Raw genomic sequence first — 17,133 nt, 5'->3', positions numbered from 1 at the left:
GCGCGCATTATCCGCCGTCACCTGCGAGATGGATAGCCTGGAGACCCCTATTCATTTGCCTAATTTCGGTCAACTTAACAAACTTTGGGAGAAATTATACTGCCATTGTTGCGAGGGGTGAGGCCTTCTGATCGAATTAACAGCGTGTTTTGATCCGGTAAATGTCATTAGAAAGCGGGAAACAATCGCGTTTCAAGGCGCCCGGGGAATGCGCCAACGCGGGGACGCCAAAGCGCAAAGTGCACAAAGGCTGCTGCTGAAGGCCCTCAAAGTTTTCCCCTCTCCAAACAAAAGGCATTATTTTATACTTGAATACATTTCGTACAACAATTGGCTGTTTGCTTCAAACATATTTGAAGCAGTAAGGTTAACAACAGGTTTATTGTGTGCGTGCACCCGGACGGCTCTCATGCGCCAAAACAAGGCGGCTCGCATGCAGTCTCGCCTTTTCACGGAGCTTTTCATGCAAAAAAAAAAAAAAAGAAAATTCACCCGCCGAGCGGCTTGCCTATATTTGATCCTGCGAGCGATGTCAAAGAATTAAAATAAAAAAAGATTGGAAAAAGAGCATGGGGAGGTTGTGAAAGAAAAGCCTCAGCAGACGTCAGAAGAGTTTTGGAGAGAGCTTCTTTTCGGGGAGCACCATGGAGAGAAAGGCGCGAGCGAGCGCGAAGAGGGCATAAAATCCAATTACTTGATTGTGCACTTGTTTAAAACACTTTTTCCCCCTTTCTTTTTATGTGTTTGTACTTTTAAATGTGCACTTGTTGCACTCGTGTGTGTGACGCACAACTGCTTGCTCGCTTTGGGCGCCGCAAAAATAACGCACTGTAAAGTTAATGTGTGGCAACACTTTGACAAAGATGTAGTGAATTAGTATACAAATATAGTCATTTCCCCAGACTGTATTTTATTTTAAGGACAACTTGGAACTTTGGGACTACCATATAGTCATACAAACAAAATTAGTCCATGTAGAATGTTCATCCATCATTTTTAATGGAAATTAATTTAAAAATAAATAATAATGTATATATGTATATTTAATTCTTACAATGTAACTGGCAAATTAGGTTAATCTGAAACTATTTGAATGTTTTTGTCATATGGCAATGCACCATAGACCTAATTTTTCATAAATGCATGAAATAATTTCTCAAAGTGTAAAATTGGAATAAAAGCAAAACAACATATGACAAAAGCATTACTTAGTTGTATAGCAAAAAATAATTATTTTTCCTTTGCTATATGTTCTAGTCAAAATACAGCACTCCTGTCCACGCACTCTTAAAACTGCTGGGTTAAAAAGAGTTGGGTCATTTTGGGCTTGTTTTGTGCAAAAAAAACAACCTGTCAAATTGTCCTAACTTCCATCCGGTATAAAAATTGAGTTGTTTTGTACAAAGCAACCCAGAAAGTTGGGTCAAATTGACACAGGTCGGTCCAATTTTTGACTAAACTTGGGTTGTTGACGACCCCCAGTTTTAAACGTGCAATTGCAGATGATGATGTCTGAACTATGAAACAAAGCAGACTTTATATTTAATGTGAATGTTGTACAATATTTTGCATACAAAGCAACACTTTTTCTACCATTTGCACCATACTCAAACTTTTATTGCTTGATTATATAAAGCAGCATCTTGTCTGTACTTTGTATATTGCAGACACAAAAATGATTGCGCAATATGTTGAATTAGTTCGTTTGTTATCACATTCATACAGGATAAAAACGCTTACAGGCGAATTTCATTGTAAATCCTCATGCAGGCTGATGTGTGACAGACTAACAGAGCAGTGTGTCTGTGTGTTGTCTGGCGCTGATCCGTGACCCGTGGTGACCCCTAAGCCACCCCCCCCCCTCCCTTCACATACACGCTCACACTCCATTATTTATCTTAGTGCGCCACCTACAGCCTAAAGACAGCCACTTCACACAGCCCCCTTTGAGAACAGCCCATACAAGAAGTAAAGCACTTTACATGCCTCACAACTCATTCATCATGAATAGAATGCAGTCAAGTGTACAAAAAAAAGCCATTTTTACTCTCACTACAATTCATACAAATTACAGAGACTAAAGAAACAATGTAATCAGAGTTTAATAATACATTAAAATAAAGTTCAAGTTGCACAAAAAATACAAAAATGTTTGTGTGCTTTGTTCAATTCATGAGCATGTTTATCAAAACTGATTAATTCAACGTTGATTATATAATGAAGGAGTGCCTAATGAAATGGGACGCCACATGACGAGGTCAATAAGTGAACCAATAGCAGGTCTCCTTCTAACATTTGCGGAAACCCATGAAGTAACCCGTCTTCTGATTGGCCTGTTTGCAATTACGTTATTTTAACCACGTTTTGTCCTCTCACGGAAGTGTCACAACTGTGTCTGTACAAACTTTTCTCACGGTAAGTGCGATGTTTTACATATATGACTCGGTTCATAACTTGTTTTGCCGACGTACGCGTTGCCATTTGTACCGAAAGTTTAATGTTATGTTCCTGTTTTCACGCTGTTTAAGCTTATGACTCTCAATGAGATAGTTAAAAGTCTGTTTTCATTTCGTTTTTTTCTTTCTTCTGGGGTTCTGTTTGTTTTTGGTAAAAGCTCTGGTGGTGCTGTCTGCGTTACGGCTCATTAAACACCGTCTGGAATTTTATCTCGTCGACGAACCGTTAGATGCCTGCAGAATTTGAATTCCAACCTTCCGCCCTCTGGTAAACGTGGAGGAACATGGCCGTAATGGAGTCAAAGATGTTGCGCGTGCAAAGCAAATTTAGCAATAATATAGTGAGTGCTGGGCTTCTTGTGTATTCAGTGCAATGTTAAAAAGCTGTCTTGTTTGTTCTGATCCAGATGTGCCCGATAGAGGGCAGCAGGTCAGGTGGGCGGGGTCACTTGTGATTGAAATGACCACTTGAGAAAGGACCACAAAGTATCCTACTTTTATTTTAGGCAATATCTGCAATACCGCAGAAAAATAATTGTTTCCGGTATGTTCTTTATCTAAAGAGTAGTTTGAGGTGACTTGGCAGAAATGAATAAAACCCAAATAATTGTGGAGAATACCATGCCTCTCCAAATTCATCAGGTCATCATTCCTAATGCTAGCTGACTCTCGTCACTTCATTCTGTTTTGTTACAAATATTCAAATTGTATCCAAATGAATGGCTGTATGCAAAGCACCACTGCAGCGACATTGTGAGGGCGTAACATAGTTGAGTAAATAGAATTATTTTTCTGCGATATCGCAGATATTGCCTAAAATAAAAGTAAAAGAGGAGGATACTTTGTGGTCCTTTCTCAAGTGGTCATCTACACATGTTCTGATCACAGGGCGATGTAGCTGCACGGTGGGTTAGCGTAGCGACAGAAAGAATCCAGCCTGGACTCAGAAAAGTACCCTGAATCGAATTTAAAGGAATCATGTGACAATGTTTTACTGATGAGTGGTGGCTGCATGGAGAAAGAAGTCATGCTGCTCGCCTCAAGCAGTTTTACACTATAGGGCCATTTTGTTTCCCTTTATTCACACTGTTAAATAAAACCGCATAAACTTGACTTGGTTAGCAGTGCACATAAGTGATTCAGTTCTTGTTTTGAATGCCGACTTTGTTTGTCTGTCGGGAGTTTGCTCATTCTGCGTGTTTACGCCTGTTTTGGCCAGCATTTGCATGGATTATGAATGTTTGCAGTGGGTTTATGTGGACAGAGATATTTCCAGATGACATTTCTTGTGTGTACAAAGAAGTATTAGAGTGAAAAGAAGAAAAAAAAAAGAAACCTCCAAAGCAGTTGACTTTGCAACATAAGTTGCACTTTTTTGAGACTGAATTAATTTTTACATGAAAGACTTTGAAAGTCAAAATTTTATCATAAAAAGGGCCTTGCAAGGTTTGAAGAAAAATAGGTGTATAATTTTACAATTAAATTACCTGGAAAATTAAAGACTGGGAAATCCAAGAATTTATTTAGTAGTGTATTTTCTTTTTCATAATGACTAAAATAATCTTTTCTTCATACTCTCTCATACATTTAGACAGGACTTGCCTAATCTTGATATTTATATCCCAGACTCTCAAGTTACACTCAACGAAACATTTCCAGGAATGCTTCAAGCGGTTTTGAGGCATTTTCCACTGCAATGTGACACCGGAGTTGTCTCCGTGACCTCCACAGGTCGTACGCACTGATGGTGTGTTGGTAGCAAATGCCGAGTGCACGCCCTTTGGCCCAGTTAACAAATCTCGTCCTCCCCCTCCGGCCCGTTTGCCAAGTGCGGGCTCTTCTTTTCTCTCTAAACCATGTGACTGGAGGTGTACAATTTCATAGGAGGTCAAGACCCGCAGCGTGGACTGTCACGGTGATACCACTTTTTCCCCCCCCCACTCACTTCTCATATGACACTTGACTTACGATATTTCTAATCAACTAGCAGCGTGACGATCCGACTCGAATCAAGCTGTCCAACCCGTTTACATCACAAGTAGCACGATGAAGGCAAACAGACCCGTGACGTGTGTGTGCATGTTCTAATGTTGAAACTTCCCGTCTGTGTTTGAGATGCGTTTTTGCACACGAGCTGAGCCCGTCTTGGCGTTGCGTTGTTTCCGATGACCCTGCTGATCCGCTTTGCCCTCTCTCCCACTTTCTACTCCAGCCTGTGTGGGTGAGGGTGGCGTGAGGGAAGGAGGGGGTGTATGGGGTGACCCGCAAAACCATCTGTCATTGGTTCGCCATCCTCCCGGGCCAAGTATGGAGAGTGGAGGTGTTGGCGGATTGCAAAGTACCTTTTGCCTCCAATAACGCTCAGCCAAGTATGACAGCGAGGTTGGGAACTGGAGGTCAGGACGCAGTCACACTGACCTTCAACTAAAATTCTTTGAACGACATAATTATATGTTTTTTTTTTTTTAAATGTCCACGTGGATACACTTTACAAATGCAATTTATCCTTCAACACTTACCACCAATCAACTGTCCAGCTCGCACAGGACATTAGCGTTAGCATAACAACTGCTAGCATGTGATCAGTTCATTTTTGAAATGTTAGCCAAATACACTGTACTGAGCGCTTTTGCTATTTAGTTTGCTGGAATTGTACACTTTTCTATTCACAATTCAGCCAAAGGGTGACAAAACTGCTTTTTCTGTCACCGACGTTTTGGGCACGGTTTTTATGGCGGATGCCCTCCGGCGCACACCCCCCCTTCAGCTTCTCTGTTAGCTTTGTTGCTCTTGTGAAATATACACCGGCTGTCTAGAAAGAAAAATCTTCTTTGGAAGGTTGGGCAGTGCCGTTGGTCGCGTGTGTGTGTTTCTGTTTGGGAGGGGACTGATGGGCGTATTTGTGCTATTCATAGTGTGAGAACCTCAGAGGTCTATTAGAAGTCATCGAGTCCTTCCTCACAGAAACCAGCGCACTTCTGCAAAGAGTTTCTACTTCTCAGTCACTAAGAACTGTGAGTATGGCTATTTGATTTTGGTGCTACAATTAGCACTTGTAGCTTGTGACCTGACTCTTGTCATTGTGATTTTTGTTTATGGATTGGCCTAAATAGAACACTTAGTTAAGTGGTGACTAATGGACATTATTTGCTCATTTATTTCTGATTGTGGTCCGAGTGGAAGAATGATCACAACAAAAATGATAAAATAATCTTCTCCCAATGGTTACATTGTTTACAATTTTGACGCTTAATTATAGAAGTAGGTGAGAAGTCAATTGTTTCAACTGTGGCTGTTGTTCGTTAGCGTGTTAGCATCTGGAACAACATTCGTTTGCATTGAAAAGTTTGGCTTATTTGGAAATGTCTTTAAGTTTCAAAGAAAAGTGCAGATCACATGAAATTACATTTTATAACAGTAGTTAAATAAAATGCAAATGATCTTTGCTATCTCTAACCGTAGTACAAAACAGCCATGCAGGCTCAGGAAGTCCTGAGACAGTTGCGGCTTCCTGAGCTGGATGACTTGCGCCAGTACATACGTGGACTTCCCACCAACACGCTGCTGGGCATGGGCGCCGTGGCCACCTTAACCACCTACTGGTTCTGCACCCGACCGCGAGCCCTCCTGCCGCCATGCGACCTCACCATGCAGTCGGCAAACATGCAGGTATGTTGGCTCTTTAATCACAATAGAGGTGTCAAAATGAAATGTCTGAAATTGATGATTTTCCACACAAATGACCCATTTTTCAACAGTTTGGCAACGGTTGTGTGTTTTCTTTCCGTCAGAGTGAGGAAAACGCGAGAAGATCGGTGCTCAACAACAGCGACGAACACATGGCGTACTACCACAGCGACGCAAAGACGATGTACGAGGGCTTTCTACGAGGGCTTCGAGTGTCAAGTGAGTTATCTCATCAGCTCGCCACCGCTCCGTGAAGCTAAGCGCTGCTTCTTCTGCTAGATAACGGACCGTGTTTAGGAGCGAGAAAACCAAACCAGCCGTACGAGTGGCAGTCGTACAGAGAGGTGAGCTGTCCGTCGTCTGAACCAGTCCCAGCCGACAGCAATGAGAGAACTTTGCTTTGGGGCGGCGCAGGTTGCAGACCGGGCCGAGAACGTGGGCTCCGCCTTGCTTCACAAGGGTCACTCTCAGTCCGGAGACCAATTTATTGGGATCTTTGCACAGAACAGACCAGAGGTAATGCGAGTCTCGTTATTTTTTGCTTTGGTTAGTTAGCTTTGGTTAGCAAAAGGCAAAACATTATCCACATTGTTTTTGTGATCATGTCCGTCTTTTAGTGGACCATTTCCGAGCTGGCTTGTTACACGTACTCCCTTGTAGCCGTCCCGCTGTACGACACGCTGGGCGCAGAGGCCATCGGCTTCATCATCGATAAAGGTACTCGATATCGCTGTGTGACTCAGAGTGATGACGACAATGGTTTCTTTGCCGCGCGTTCTCCAGCCACCATCAGCACAGTGATCTGCGACGTGCCCGAAAAAGCTCGGATGATCCTCGACTGTTTCAACGAAAAAAAGCAAACGGTGAAGACGATTGTGATGATGGAGCCGTTTGATGCCGAGCTGGTGGCCCGAGGACAAACGTTCGGAGTCGAGGTTATGAGCCTGAAGGACTTTGAGGTTTGAATATTAACCTCTTTTTGTGCAGAATGTGTCATTTGGATATTAGTTTGTTTACGATTTGATTTTTGATTTTTTTTTTGGCATTAGTCTTTTGATCTATTAAGACAGTGGGAGTTCTTAGTTTGTCAAATCCTTTATTCAATCAACCAGAAGTCACTTAGTTCAATTTGGCCAATATAAACTGGTCAACTGGGAATCTTTAGCGTTGTTGACATTGTTTACATTTTTATTTTTATTTTTTTTGCAGGACTTGGGTAAAACTTACCACCATGACCCCATGGTGAGTAGAAGCACATAAGTTAAAAATCTACAAAATGATTATTTTGGTTTTTATCCTGTGTAACATGATTACAGCCACCGAAACCAGAGGACCTTGCGCTTATCTGCTTCACATCTGGAACTACAGGTAACTAAGGACAAGTATTCTAACATTATTATTATTATTTTTTTTAAATATTGATATTTTGTCTATATTTTGTCAGGAAACCCAAAGGGTGCAATTCTCACCCATGGAAATATCATCGCAAACACTGCAGCTTTTCTTAAAATAACTGAGGTAAATGTGTTTGATTGCTATGAGGAGGGTGGAAAGCTACAAACGGGAACAAGATGGGATCTGGTTTCCTTCACCTTCATGTGTGCCCGATCTATAAGAAATGTCCCCCCCCCCGCCTTCATTTTCACTCTTCTGTATATATGGCATTAGGGCAAAATACAGGCCTCTTCCAAAGATGTGCACATCTCCTTCCTCCCTTTGGCCCATATGTTAGAGAGAGTTGTGCAGGTATGCCCCTTCACTAACCACGACGTGTGCATGTGTTTTGTGTGTGTCCTTCACAGGTTCACTGCATGCTGAGCTGCCGTGATGTTCTCATATCCTATCTACCTTTAGCTCATATGTTTGAGAGAGTTGTTCAGGTATGCCACTGATATTTTTTTAATTTCTCCACCAAAATTTCAAGTTGCTTTCGAGGTCTCGTAAGAGGTTGGATGTCAGCAGGTTCACAATAGCCTGCTTGCGATGCACACTAATATTCACTGGTTTGGAGTTTTGAGCTTTTGATCACCTCTGCTGGAACTTCTGAAGTTCACACTACCCGGAGCAAGGGGGGTTAGGGTTTTTCTGGGAGTTTTTGTCCCCACATTTGCACCCATCCCTCGAAGAGAACATATTGTTATCGCTGTATTCGTAAGAATTTGGGGGATTTGTTGAAAATAAAATGTTTTACAGACTCCCTGAGATATTCTTGGAAAAGTCTTTGTTCCGCCAATGCGTACTACAAGCCAAGAATCTTCACAATTGTTGTTGCTGCTTTTGTTTTCCTTATATTTAATCAAAGCCCATGATGCAAAAGTAGCTGTGAACATCTGCCTGGATGCAACATGAAATGGTTGAAACTTGCTCCACCAGGGCGTCATCCTCACCCAAGGCGCTCGTATCGGATTCTTCCAAGGTGACATTCGACTCTTGATGGACGACCTGAAAGAACTGCGGCCGACGTTCTTCCCTGTGGTGCCACGTCTCCTAAACCGCATGTTTGATAAGGTCATTCCGCATTCACGATTCGCTCATCTTTTATTTTTTTTTATTTTTTTTTGAATGACTGGACACTTGCAGTCAAAGCTCTTATGCAAAACTGTGTTGCCCTCTGCAGATATTTAGCCAAGCCAACACGCGGCTAAAAAGATGGATGCTTGATTTGGCATTCCAAAGGAAGCTTTCGGAGCTGAATAGCGGTGTGGTCAGGAGGGACAGTATCTGGGATAAGCTTATCTTCAAAAAAGTACAGGTAAATGGCCAAATACAGTAATTTCATTTAATTGTTGTTATTATTATTGTTATTATTACAAACACAATATGCTGAGAGAAAGAACAATACAAATATATCCCATCTTTATTTTTTTTATTTTTTTTTTATTTTTATAAACTTACAAACTAACTTACAGCCATTGATTTCTGTACTGAAATACAATACTTGTTTTGTTGCGGTTTCAAATTCATTCTCTGTGTGCTGCCTTCTAGTGGTCAACAGTAGAATTACACCAAACAAGCAAGTGTTAATATTAACTGGAAAAAAAACAACCACAAACATGGAACCTGTGATAGACTACAACCACATTTTCAGCCTGGCTCAAGTATGTCGTCAACATGGCTTCAGTCGTGTTTCTTCTTCTTACTTCCTCGGGCAGGCAAGCTTGGGTGGACGCGTGAGGGTGATGCTTACAGGAGCGGCGCCCGTGTCTCCCCCCGTGCTGACTTTCCTAAGAGTTGCGTTGGGATGTCAGGTGAGACGCATAACGACAGCACCACTTGTTTTTTTGTCAGCGACACTCTAAGCGCGCTCCGTTTTGTCAGTTTTACGAAGGCTACGGTCAGACAGAATGCACAGCAGGATGCTCCATGTCGTTGCCTGGTGACTGGACAGCTGGTAATAATAGCACTCTACAAAATAATTCTAATCGGTTCTGGAAGCAAATCATTGAGGCGTATATTGTTTTTTTTTTTTAGGTCACGTCGGGCCTCCTCTGCCCTGCAACGCTATCAAATTGGTCGATGTGGAAGACATGAATTATTTTGCAGCCAACAATGAAGGAGAGGTTTGTTGGGTTTCCAAATACTTCTCATCCTTTCCTAGCATCACTTTTAGAAGTTGAATACAATCCATTTTTAAGTGGCTATTAATGTTGTGACTCTTGAGTTAAATGGCGTCCTGCTCTGATTCGTCAGGTTTGTGTCAAAGGACCAAATGTCTTCCTGGGATACCTGGGAGACCCCGAGAAAACGGCGGAGGCCATCGATAAAGACGGATGGCTGCACACGGGGGACGTTGGCAAATGGCTTCCAGTAAGGAATCTGAATTGCGGAAAGAGGATCGGTTGGTTCCCTTTCATAGCGTCTGACTCCATCTTTTGCAGAACGGCACTCTGAAGATCATCGATAGGAAGAAGCACATCTTCAAGCTGGCTCAAGGGGAATACATCGCCCCGGAGAAAATCGAGAACATTTACAACCGCAGCGACCCGGTGGCGCAGATATTCGTGCACGGTGACAGCTTACAGGCGAGTGCTTTGTCAGTCTTGCGCAACATTCCAAACGTGATGTGTTTATTGACTTGATGTCGTTCTCCGTGGAAAGGCATGCTTGGTGGCGATCGTGGTGCCCGATCCTGACTTTTTACCCATTTGGATCAAGAAACGAGGCATTACTGGCTCCTACTTGGAGTTGTGCAAGAACAATGTGAGTTTATTTTGACAACAGAATTCAAGCCAACTTTTATTTTGTCAACAAAATTCCCAAAACATTCCTCCACAATTTGTTGTGATTTTCTGGCAGGATGTTAAGAACGCCATTTTGGAGGACATTCAGAGGCTGGGCAAAGAAGCTGGACTCAAGTCTTTTGAACAGGTGAATTTGTAATTGTCAATAGGTTTACAACTCTAATATATAATCTCTGACACCCCCCCCCCCCTCCTCAGGTGAGAGACATTGCATTACATTCGGAGATGTTCTCTGTGCAAAACGGCCTGCTGACACCGACGCTCAAGGCTAAAAGAGCAGATATTCGGAATCACTTCAGAGTGCAGATAGATGAACTTTATGCGGGCCTTAAGGTCTAAGCGGATTGGACTGGAAGGTTACAACTGAATGGGAACATGTTTCCCAGTGACACTTTTTTTTTTTTTGGTCTAAGCTTTCCTCAACAGAGCACCAAATCAAGTGAGTGGTTTTATTTATCCTAGTATAAATCTTGCAGAAGTTTAAACTGGAGGTTTTAAAGTTTGTGGCATGCGCGTGGATATTTAATGAAGTCATTACAGGTAAATAATATTTGAATTATACCTAATATAACAAAGAATGATATTCTGAGCTTTGAATATATTTGCATTCCCCCATTTCTCAACCGGTTCAGTTTGTTTTTATGATTTTCATTTGGGGGGCACAGAATAGCAACAATTTTAATCCTGTCTTTGTCACACTATTCGTTTTAAAAGGTGACTTATTGGAATTGAGACCTGCCAATTCAAATCATATTGTGCTTGTAAAATAATGTATAAAATATATATATATATTTTTTGCAGGTTCGTGCTTAAGTTGTGAGTAAAACAAAGTTCAATAAAGTGCAAAAGTAAGTTGCCGTGGATTAACGTCATTCTCTATGAATGGAAACCTTGCACGCAGTCGAGCAGCAGCTCATCTGAGATTTCGCCGCTTGTCAGTTCAAAGTCGTTAAGACAATCAGAGAATTCCTGGTCGTCCTCAGCACTTCCTCCCCACTTGTCGGCGGGTTCTTGATACTCAGCCGCTTGTTTCTGTGTCTGGGTGGCTTCAATGTTGCCTGCATCGTCCATTACGTAGTCCTGATCCTCGTCGTCCTATCAGGACAAAAACAGGACAAAATCTGAAGAATGAAAAAAAGCAATATCGGAAGATTTTGATAAAATACAGTCTTGACATACAAGTTTCATTCATTCTGTGTCAACTTGTTGACGAGTGTAACTCAAAACAATCAGGAATATAAACCCTCGATCATATTTGACCTAAGTAGGAGCAACTTAATAGAATGTAAAAAATTAAAGGGCAAGTCAAGTTTAGACCCGATATTGCGCTAACTCAATAATAAAAATCAATCAATCAAAATCAAATCTTGCAAAAGTCACAAATTTACCAACCAGCATCATGATGTAACTGATGCAGATCTCCTGTGGCAGTGGGTAACCTGAAACCAAAAATATTTATTGTTCTGAACTAAATTACTACTATATTTGTGATCGATGCATGAAATAACCTACTTGAGGATCTAAAGTTCCTACACTCGGGATCGTGACACTTCTGGTACCAAACCTCCTCTTTGAGATCCGCCACGATCCTGCAAACAAAGAACGGACTCAAATCAAAGCGGTGGCCCACAGGTGAGCGGTTATCGTGAATGTTACCGACTTCACGTACATGATGTTGTTGCTTTTGTGAAAGCGGCCTACGTTGTCACACCAACGGTACTTGGCAATGTCGTAGACCAGAAGCTGCTCGGCTGCAAAGTAGTTCCACCGTCTGATGCCTGTGAATGCATAGGGAGAAAAATCAAATGTTTTTTTCACAAGGCCTCTGTTTACACCCTGTTTTCACCAGATGATTAATTTGGGAGAATGCAAGCAGTAATTCTGAATGTTTTGAGCACATGCATGATGAGAGCTCCCTCTTGTGGTACATGAAGGAATCCCTGCTGCGTACGCTTCAGGACAAAAAAAAAATTGGAAAATGTTTAATTGTCTTTTCCTATCACAACACTTACTTCCTTGTATGTTGTCCCTCCTAACCACTGTCAAAACAAAGTCGTCCACTTCTCTGTGAGGCGACATTAGGTAGCCTGAGAGTGAGCCTGTCAAAAGAAAAGTGGACAACTTAGAGTAAAACGAAAACGGTGTGGCGATATAGCTTGACTCCTGTGGTCTTACTTGGGTCACATGGTAAATCCGTCTGGCTGTGAAGCCTCGTGGTCCGACACGCTCGGGTGTCTGTGACTTCCCACGTTAGAATTCTCTGGCCTGTGAAGCTGATTGCATAACAGCAATGTTGGGAAAGTTGATTTTCCACACAAACTCGTTCAAAGTTAAGTTGACAAATTTTAAAATTAACTTGTTTGGTTCATAAATGAAATCAGCTCACATTGATCCAAAATATGACCGAGTTCATAAACTTTTATTGAATAGGAATAGCAATGTTGAGCTTGAGTTGGTTTCATTTCAACATACCTCACATTGCACACTAAAGATGCCAAGAACACACTTTCCTCTGCTGAAATGCACTTGGTGGGTTTGGAGATGAACTTGTTGTCATCTGCTAAGGAGAAGGCCGCGTTCTTCCCGACCTTAGATGACTTGTAAAGACGGAAATTTCTGTTCTTGGTGTAGACCCCTGTTGAGTGTCGTTCAAAGAAAGTCACACGTGGGGGTACCGAGGCAAACGTGCACAATTTTGTGCGTCTTACCAAGATCAACAAACTTAGCACGGTGGCCATCTTTGTTTTTCACGTGAAGGAAGCTGAGGTCAATTTCGTCAGTTTTCAGTCTTTTGGTTTGTGTACTTTGACTTGTCAGCTCGCCGTGTGTTCCGCTGCTAGAAATAAAGTGTAGTGGTTTCTTAAAAAAAAAAAACCCCAATGACCTACGTAAATAATTTCAGCAAACTGAAGTACAAACCCATCCACATTGCATTCATCCAGCACAGGTTGAAGTATGGAATGAATGAAGGCACCTAAAAGCGACAATAACATGACTTAGTGTGGTTTATTACATCCAGCCCGTGAATAGTGTACTGCGACAAACGTACCGACATGAATGTTGTCCTTGAAAACGGCATTTGGTAGATTGAAGATGAGATGTCGACTGAATTTATCATCTGTGCTGGAGTCCAGATTGAGGATGTTTGATGCACAACATTCAACCCCATAGATGTCCTTCAGCTTTTGACAAACATACTGTCAACAAAGAAAAACACACACTATTTATATCTAAAATTTGAAAAAATTAGTAATACACACTTTTGCATCTTAAATAAATAATAAATTAACATATGTTCAAAACTAGCCAACCTGGATCAACATGGCCACCATCTTTTTGCCATCAGCTTCTCTGTTTGAAGGCTTGTGGAACTCCAAGTCAAAGTACAGTTTGCAAACAGCGCCCTCTGGGATCACTTCGTAGCAGTGCATCAAGGATTGTGTGTAAGTCCTGTGCAGGAAATGTAAAAAAAAAAAATTTGACCATGTCTCACAGTACAGCGGAATAGCAAATAGCCCATACGTCATACAATTTATAAATAATAATAAAGAATACACCTTCACACTATGTCCATATTTGAGGTACACGTGTTCTGTACATGCAGTGCAGAGATCTTTACCTGTAGTAGTGCCACAGTTCACCGTAAGTGGTCACCAGGAATATCCTTTGACCCCGGGGAGCCTTCTCTTTTTCCAATGCAAAGACATGCACAGGCTGGGGAGCAAATCAAGAACATCAATGTTAAGATAGAGACTTACTGTTTACTGGAGAACAACAGGCTGATTCTAAACTGTACCTCCTTGCAGCTCTGAGCAAAAGCAATGGCCACACTTTGGCGATGGAACAGTTTCCAGACAGAGGAAGGCTGGCAAGGCCAAAGTCGAGGCTTGTAGCGCGGAATCACTGGATTATGATGGAAGGTCTCGGCCAGCTGCTCCACCTTCTTGAGACGCTCGCCCCATTTTTTCATCCTCGCTGTTCTATTTGTCCAAGGACGTCTGGGTGACGACAAGCGACACTTCTTCTCAGCCTTTAAGCGGTAAACTGACACTTTTGGTTTCAGACTTTGGCGCGGCTGTAACCGGAAATAGTGTTGGCTCGTGAGTGAACGATTCGTTCAAAAGACCGAATCTTTTCAGTGAACGAGAGTGAACGAATCACTTCCTAAAGTGATTCGTTCTTTTTTCAGTTCGTATGACTTCAACCAGTAGGTGTCGGTAATGCCCATTGAAGCTCTACTGCAATTTCACATTGGATTGCTGGTTTGAGATTTACTTTTATTATTATTATTTTTAATAAACATTTATGTTAAAACTTGTCTGGTGTTTTGTTCCTTGTTTTTGTATTCGCCAATTAAAACATAAAAATCTGACATTTGGTTAACTGCTTTATATGACAATATGTGTATGTATATCTACTGCAATTTCACATTAGATTGCTGGTTTGAAATTTACTTTTATTATTATTATTATTTTAATAAACTTTAAAAATCTGTTAAAAATTGTCTGGTGTTTTATTCTTTGTTTTTTTTTGGCCATGAAAACAAATATCTGACATTTGGTTAACTGCTTTATATGACAATATGTATGTGTTTTACGTTGTGTAATATGTGTTGGTGTCCCCCAAAATAAAGATCAAGTAGTCAAATGCACATTCTTGACACGTACAAAAAATGCATAAAGTTATTAGGTACACCTGAAAATGGTGGTGATGTACCTAATGTAGTGCCCGTGTGACGTCACAGATCAACCAGCCAATCAGGAGGTGGGGGTGAGGGCGGGTGTGGCACTTTTCACTTTCAGTTCAGCTTTGGCCATGTTTTTCCCTAATGAAGTGGCCTGTTATTAGGTACACCTGAAAATGGCGGTGTACCTAAAGGAGTGTCCGTGTGACGTCACAGATCAAGCAGCCAATAAGAAAGTGGGGGTGAGGGCGGGTGTGGCACTTTTCACTTTCAGTTAAGCTTTGGCCATGATTTTTCCCTAATGAACTGGCCTGTTATTAGGTACACTTGAAAATGGCGGTGTACCTAATGGAATGTCCAAGTGACGTCACAGATCAAACAGCCAATCAGAAAGTGGGGGTGAGGGCGGGTGTGGCACTTTTCACTTAAACCAGGGGTGTCGACCTCCAGTCCTCGAGAGGCCGCGTTCCAATATGTTTTCCAAGTGACCCTCGTTAAGCGCACCTGCGTGAAAAGTTTTAGCTCATTTCATGTTCTGCAGGAGCTAAAACTTTTCACGCAGGTGCACTTAACGAGGGGATCACTTGGACACTCCATTAGGTACACCGCCATTTTCAAGTGTACCTAATAACAGGCCACTTTATTAGGGAAATATCATGGTCAAAGGTCACAGGTGTCAAGCTCTAGTCCTCGGGGCCGCGTTCCAATATGTTTTCCAAGTTACCCTCGTTAAGCGCACCTGCGTGAAAAGTTTTAGCTCATTTCATGTTCTGCAGGAGCTAAAACTTTTCACGCAGGTGCGCTTAACGAGGGAATCACACGGACACTCCATTAGGTACACCGCCATTTTCAAGTGTACCTAATAACAGGCCACTTTATTAGGGAAATATCATGGTCAAAGGTCACAGGTGTCAAGCTCTAGTCCTCGGGGCCGCGTTCCAATATGTTTTCCAAGTTACCCTCGTTAAGCGCACCTGCGTGAAAAGTTTTAGCTCATTTCATGTTCTGCAGGAGCTAAAACTTTTCACGCAGGTGCGCTTAACGAGGGGATCACACGGACACTCCATTAGGTACACCGCCATTTTCAAGTGTACCTAATAACAGGCCACTTTATTAGGGAAATATCATGGTCAAAGGTCACAGGTGTCAAGCTCTAGTCCTCGGGCCGCGTTCCAATATGTTTTCCAAGTTACCCTCGTTAAGCGCACCTGCGTGAAAAGTTTTTGGTCATTTTCACTTCTGAAGGAGCTAAAACTTTTCACGCAGGTGCATTTAACGAGGGAATCACACAGACACTCCATTAGGTACACCGCCATTTTCAAGTGTACCTAATAACAGGCCACTTTATTAGGGAAATATCATGGTCAAAGGTCACAGGTGTCAAGCTCTAGTCCTCGATTCTAAAGATTCAATTCACTTGAGAACTGGAATGCACATCACTAGTACAAAACAGTGCAGACGACTAAGGGCTGCCAGGTCGAAATAGCTGACTGGTTAGTGACACGGGCTCTTGCTTGGTAAGAGTTTGGTTCGGTCCCAGGTGTGAGAACAAACCATAATGTGCTTTTATTGTGCAATTAACTCTTTATTTATTCTTTTTTTTTTTTACCTCGTGTAATGTACCTGTTGAAGTGTTCATGAGGTGTACCTAATCACAGCCCACTTCATTAGGGAAAAAGCTTAAATGAAAGTGAAAAGTGCCACACCCGCCCTCACCCCCACTTTCTGATTGGCTGTTTGATTTGTGACGTCATTCGGACACTCCATTAGGTACACCGCCATTTTCAGGTGTACCTAATAACTTTATGCATTTTTTGTACGTGTCAAGAATGTGTATTTGACTACTTGCTCTTTATTTTGGGGAACACCAACACATATTACACAACGTAAAACACATAAATATTGTCATATATAGCAGTTAACCAAATGTCGGATATTTGATTTCATGGCCAGAAAAATAAAAACAAGGAATAAAACACCAGACAAGTTTTAACAGGTTTTAATGTTTATTAAAATAATAACAATAATAATAAAAGTAAATTTCAAACCAGCAATCTAATGTGAA

At 41.8% G+C, this 17,133-nt stretch overlaps 3 protein-coding genes across 6 annotated transcripts in view; 2 read left to right on the top strand and 1 right to left on the bottom strand.

Moving 5' to 3' along the window:
- LOC119121608 overlaps window positions 1–17,133 on the top strand; it is a 408,423-nt gene that overhangs the window by 24,234 nt on the left and 367,056 nt on the right. The window lies entirely within an intron of this gene.
- acsl1a (acyl-CoA synthetase long chain family member 1a) lies at window positions 2,331–11,236 on the top strand. Of its 3 annotated transcripts, none has more exons than XM_037262793.1 (21): window positions 2,331–2,415; window positions 5,919–6,125; window positions 6,248–6,362; window positions 6,423–6,487; window positions 6,558–6,659; window positions 6,761–6,860; window positions 6,927–7,102; window positions 7,353–7,385; window positions 7,460–7,511; window positions 7,588–7,661; window positions 7,946–8,023; window positions 8,517–8,651; window positions 8,761–8,895; window positions 9,296–9,391; window positions 9,462–9,534; window positions 9,615–9,703; window positions 9,834–9,950; window positions 10,022–10,165; window positions 10,242–10,343; window positions 10,440–10,511; window positions 10,583–11,236. In XM_037262793.1, the coding sequence occupies exons 2-21, from the start codon at window positions 5,931–5,933 to the stop codon at window positions 10,721–10,723; spliced, it is 2,094 nt and encodes a 697-aa protein (XP_037118688.1). In that variant the 5' UTR covers window positions 2,331–2,415; window positions 5,919–5,930; the 3' UTR covers window positions 10,724–11,236. The 3 variants fall into 3 exon arrangements, with proteins under 3 accessions (XP_037118688.1, XP_037118679.1, XP_037118695.1); XM_037262784.1 differs by lacking the exon at window positions 2,331–2,415 and adding an exon at window positions 5,372–5,470; XM_037262800.1 differs by lacking the exons at window positions 2,331–2,415; window positions 7,946–8,023 and adding exons at window positions 5,372–5,470; window positions 7,812–7,889.
- Window positions 10,790–14,384, bottom strand: primpol (primase and polymerase (DNA-directed)). 2 transcript variants are annotated; one of them, XM_037262934.1, is made up of 13 exons: window positions 14,181–14,384; window positions 14,004–14,098; window positions 13,696–13,834; window positions 13,434–13,581; window positions 13,304–13,358; window positions 13,093–13,220; window positions 12,857–13,019; window positions 12,560–12,657; window positions 12,397–12,483; window positions 12,054–12,162; window positions 11,897–11,973; window positions 11,777–11,823; window positions 10,790–11,479 (listed from the first exon to the last, which is right to left on the bottom strand). In XM_037262934.1, the coding sequence occupies exons 1-13, from the start codon at window positions 14,352–14,354 to the stop codon at window positions 11,261–11,263; spliced, it is 1,539 nt and encodes a 512-aa protein (XP_037118829.1). In that variant the 5' UTR covers window positions 14,355–14,384; the 3' UTR covers window positions 10,790–11,260. The 2 variants fall into 2 exon arrangements, with proteins under 2 accessions (XP_037118829.1, XP_037118838.1); XM_037262943.1 differs by having other exon boundaries at window positions 13,093–13,217.

The sequence above is a fragment of the Syngnathus acus genome, chromosome 1, assembly GCF_901709675.1.
Source record: "Syngnathus acus chromosome 1, fSynAcu1.2, whole genome shotgun sequence".
In the NCBI taxonomy this organism is placed as follows: domain Eukaryota; kingdom Metazoa; phylum Chordata; class Actinopteri; order Syngnathiformes; family Syngnathidae; genus Syngnathus; species Syngnathus acus.
The sequence above is the reverse complement of the archived record's forward strand: the minus strand, read 5'-3'. Positions and strand labels throughout refer to the sequence as shown.

Coding starts and splice junctions, on each gene's coding strand:
- acsl1a (XM_037262793.1), top strand. CDS start 5,931: ATGCAGGCTCAGGAAGTCCTGAGACAGTTGCGGCTTCCTGAGCTGGAT. Junction 7,103..7,352: donor TGAGCCTGAAGGACTTTGAG/GTTTGAATATTA, acceptor TTTTTTTTGCAG/GACTTGGGTAAAACTTACCA. Junction 10,166..10,241: donor TGCACGGTGACAGCTTACAG/GCGAGTGCTTTG, acceptor CTCCGTGGAAAG/GCATGCTTGGTGGCGATCGT.
- primpol (XM_037262934.1), bottom strand. CDS start 14,354: ATGAAAAAATGGGGCGAGCGTCTCAAGAAGGTGGAGCAGCTGGCCGAG. Junction 13,582..13,695: donor TGGTGGCCATGTTGATCCAG/GTTGGCTAGTTT, acceptor CTTTGTTGACAG/TATGTTTGTCAAAAGCTGAA. Junction 13,221..13,303: donor GATGAATGCAATGTGGATGG/GTTTGTACTTCA, acceptor CTTTATTTCTAG/CAGCGGAACACACGGCGAGC.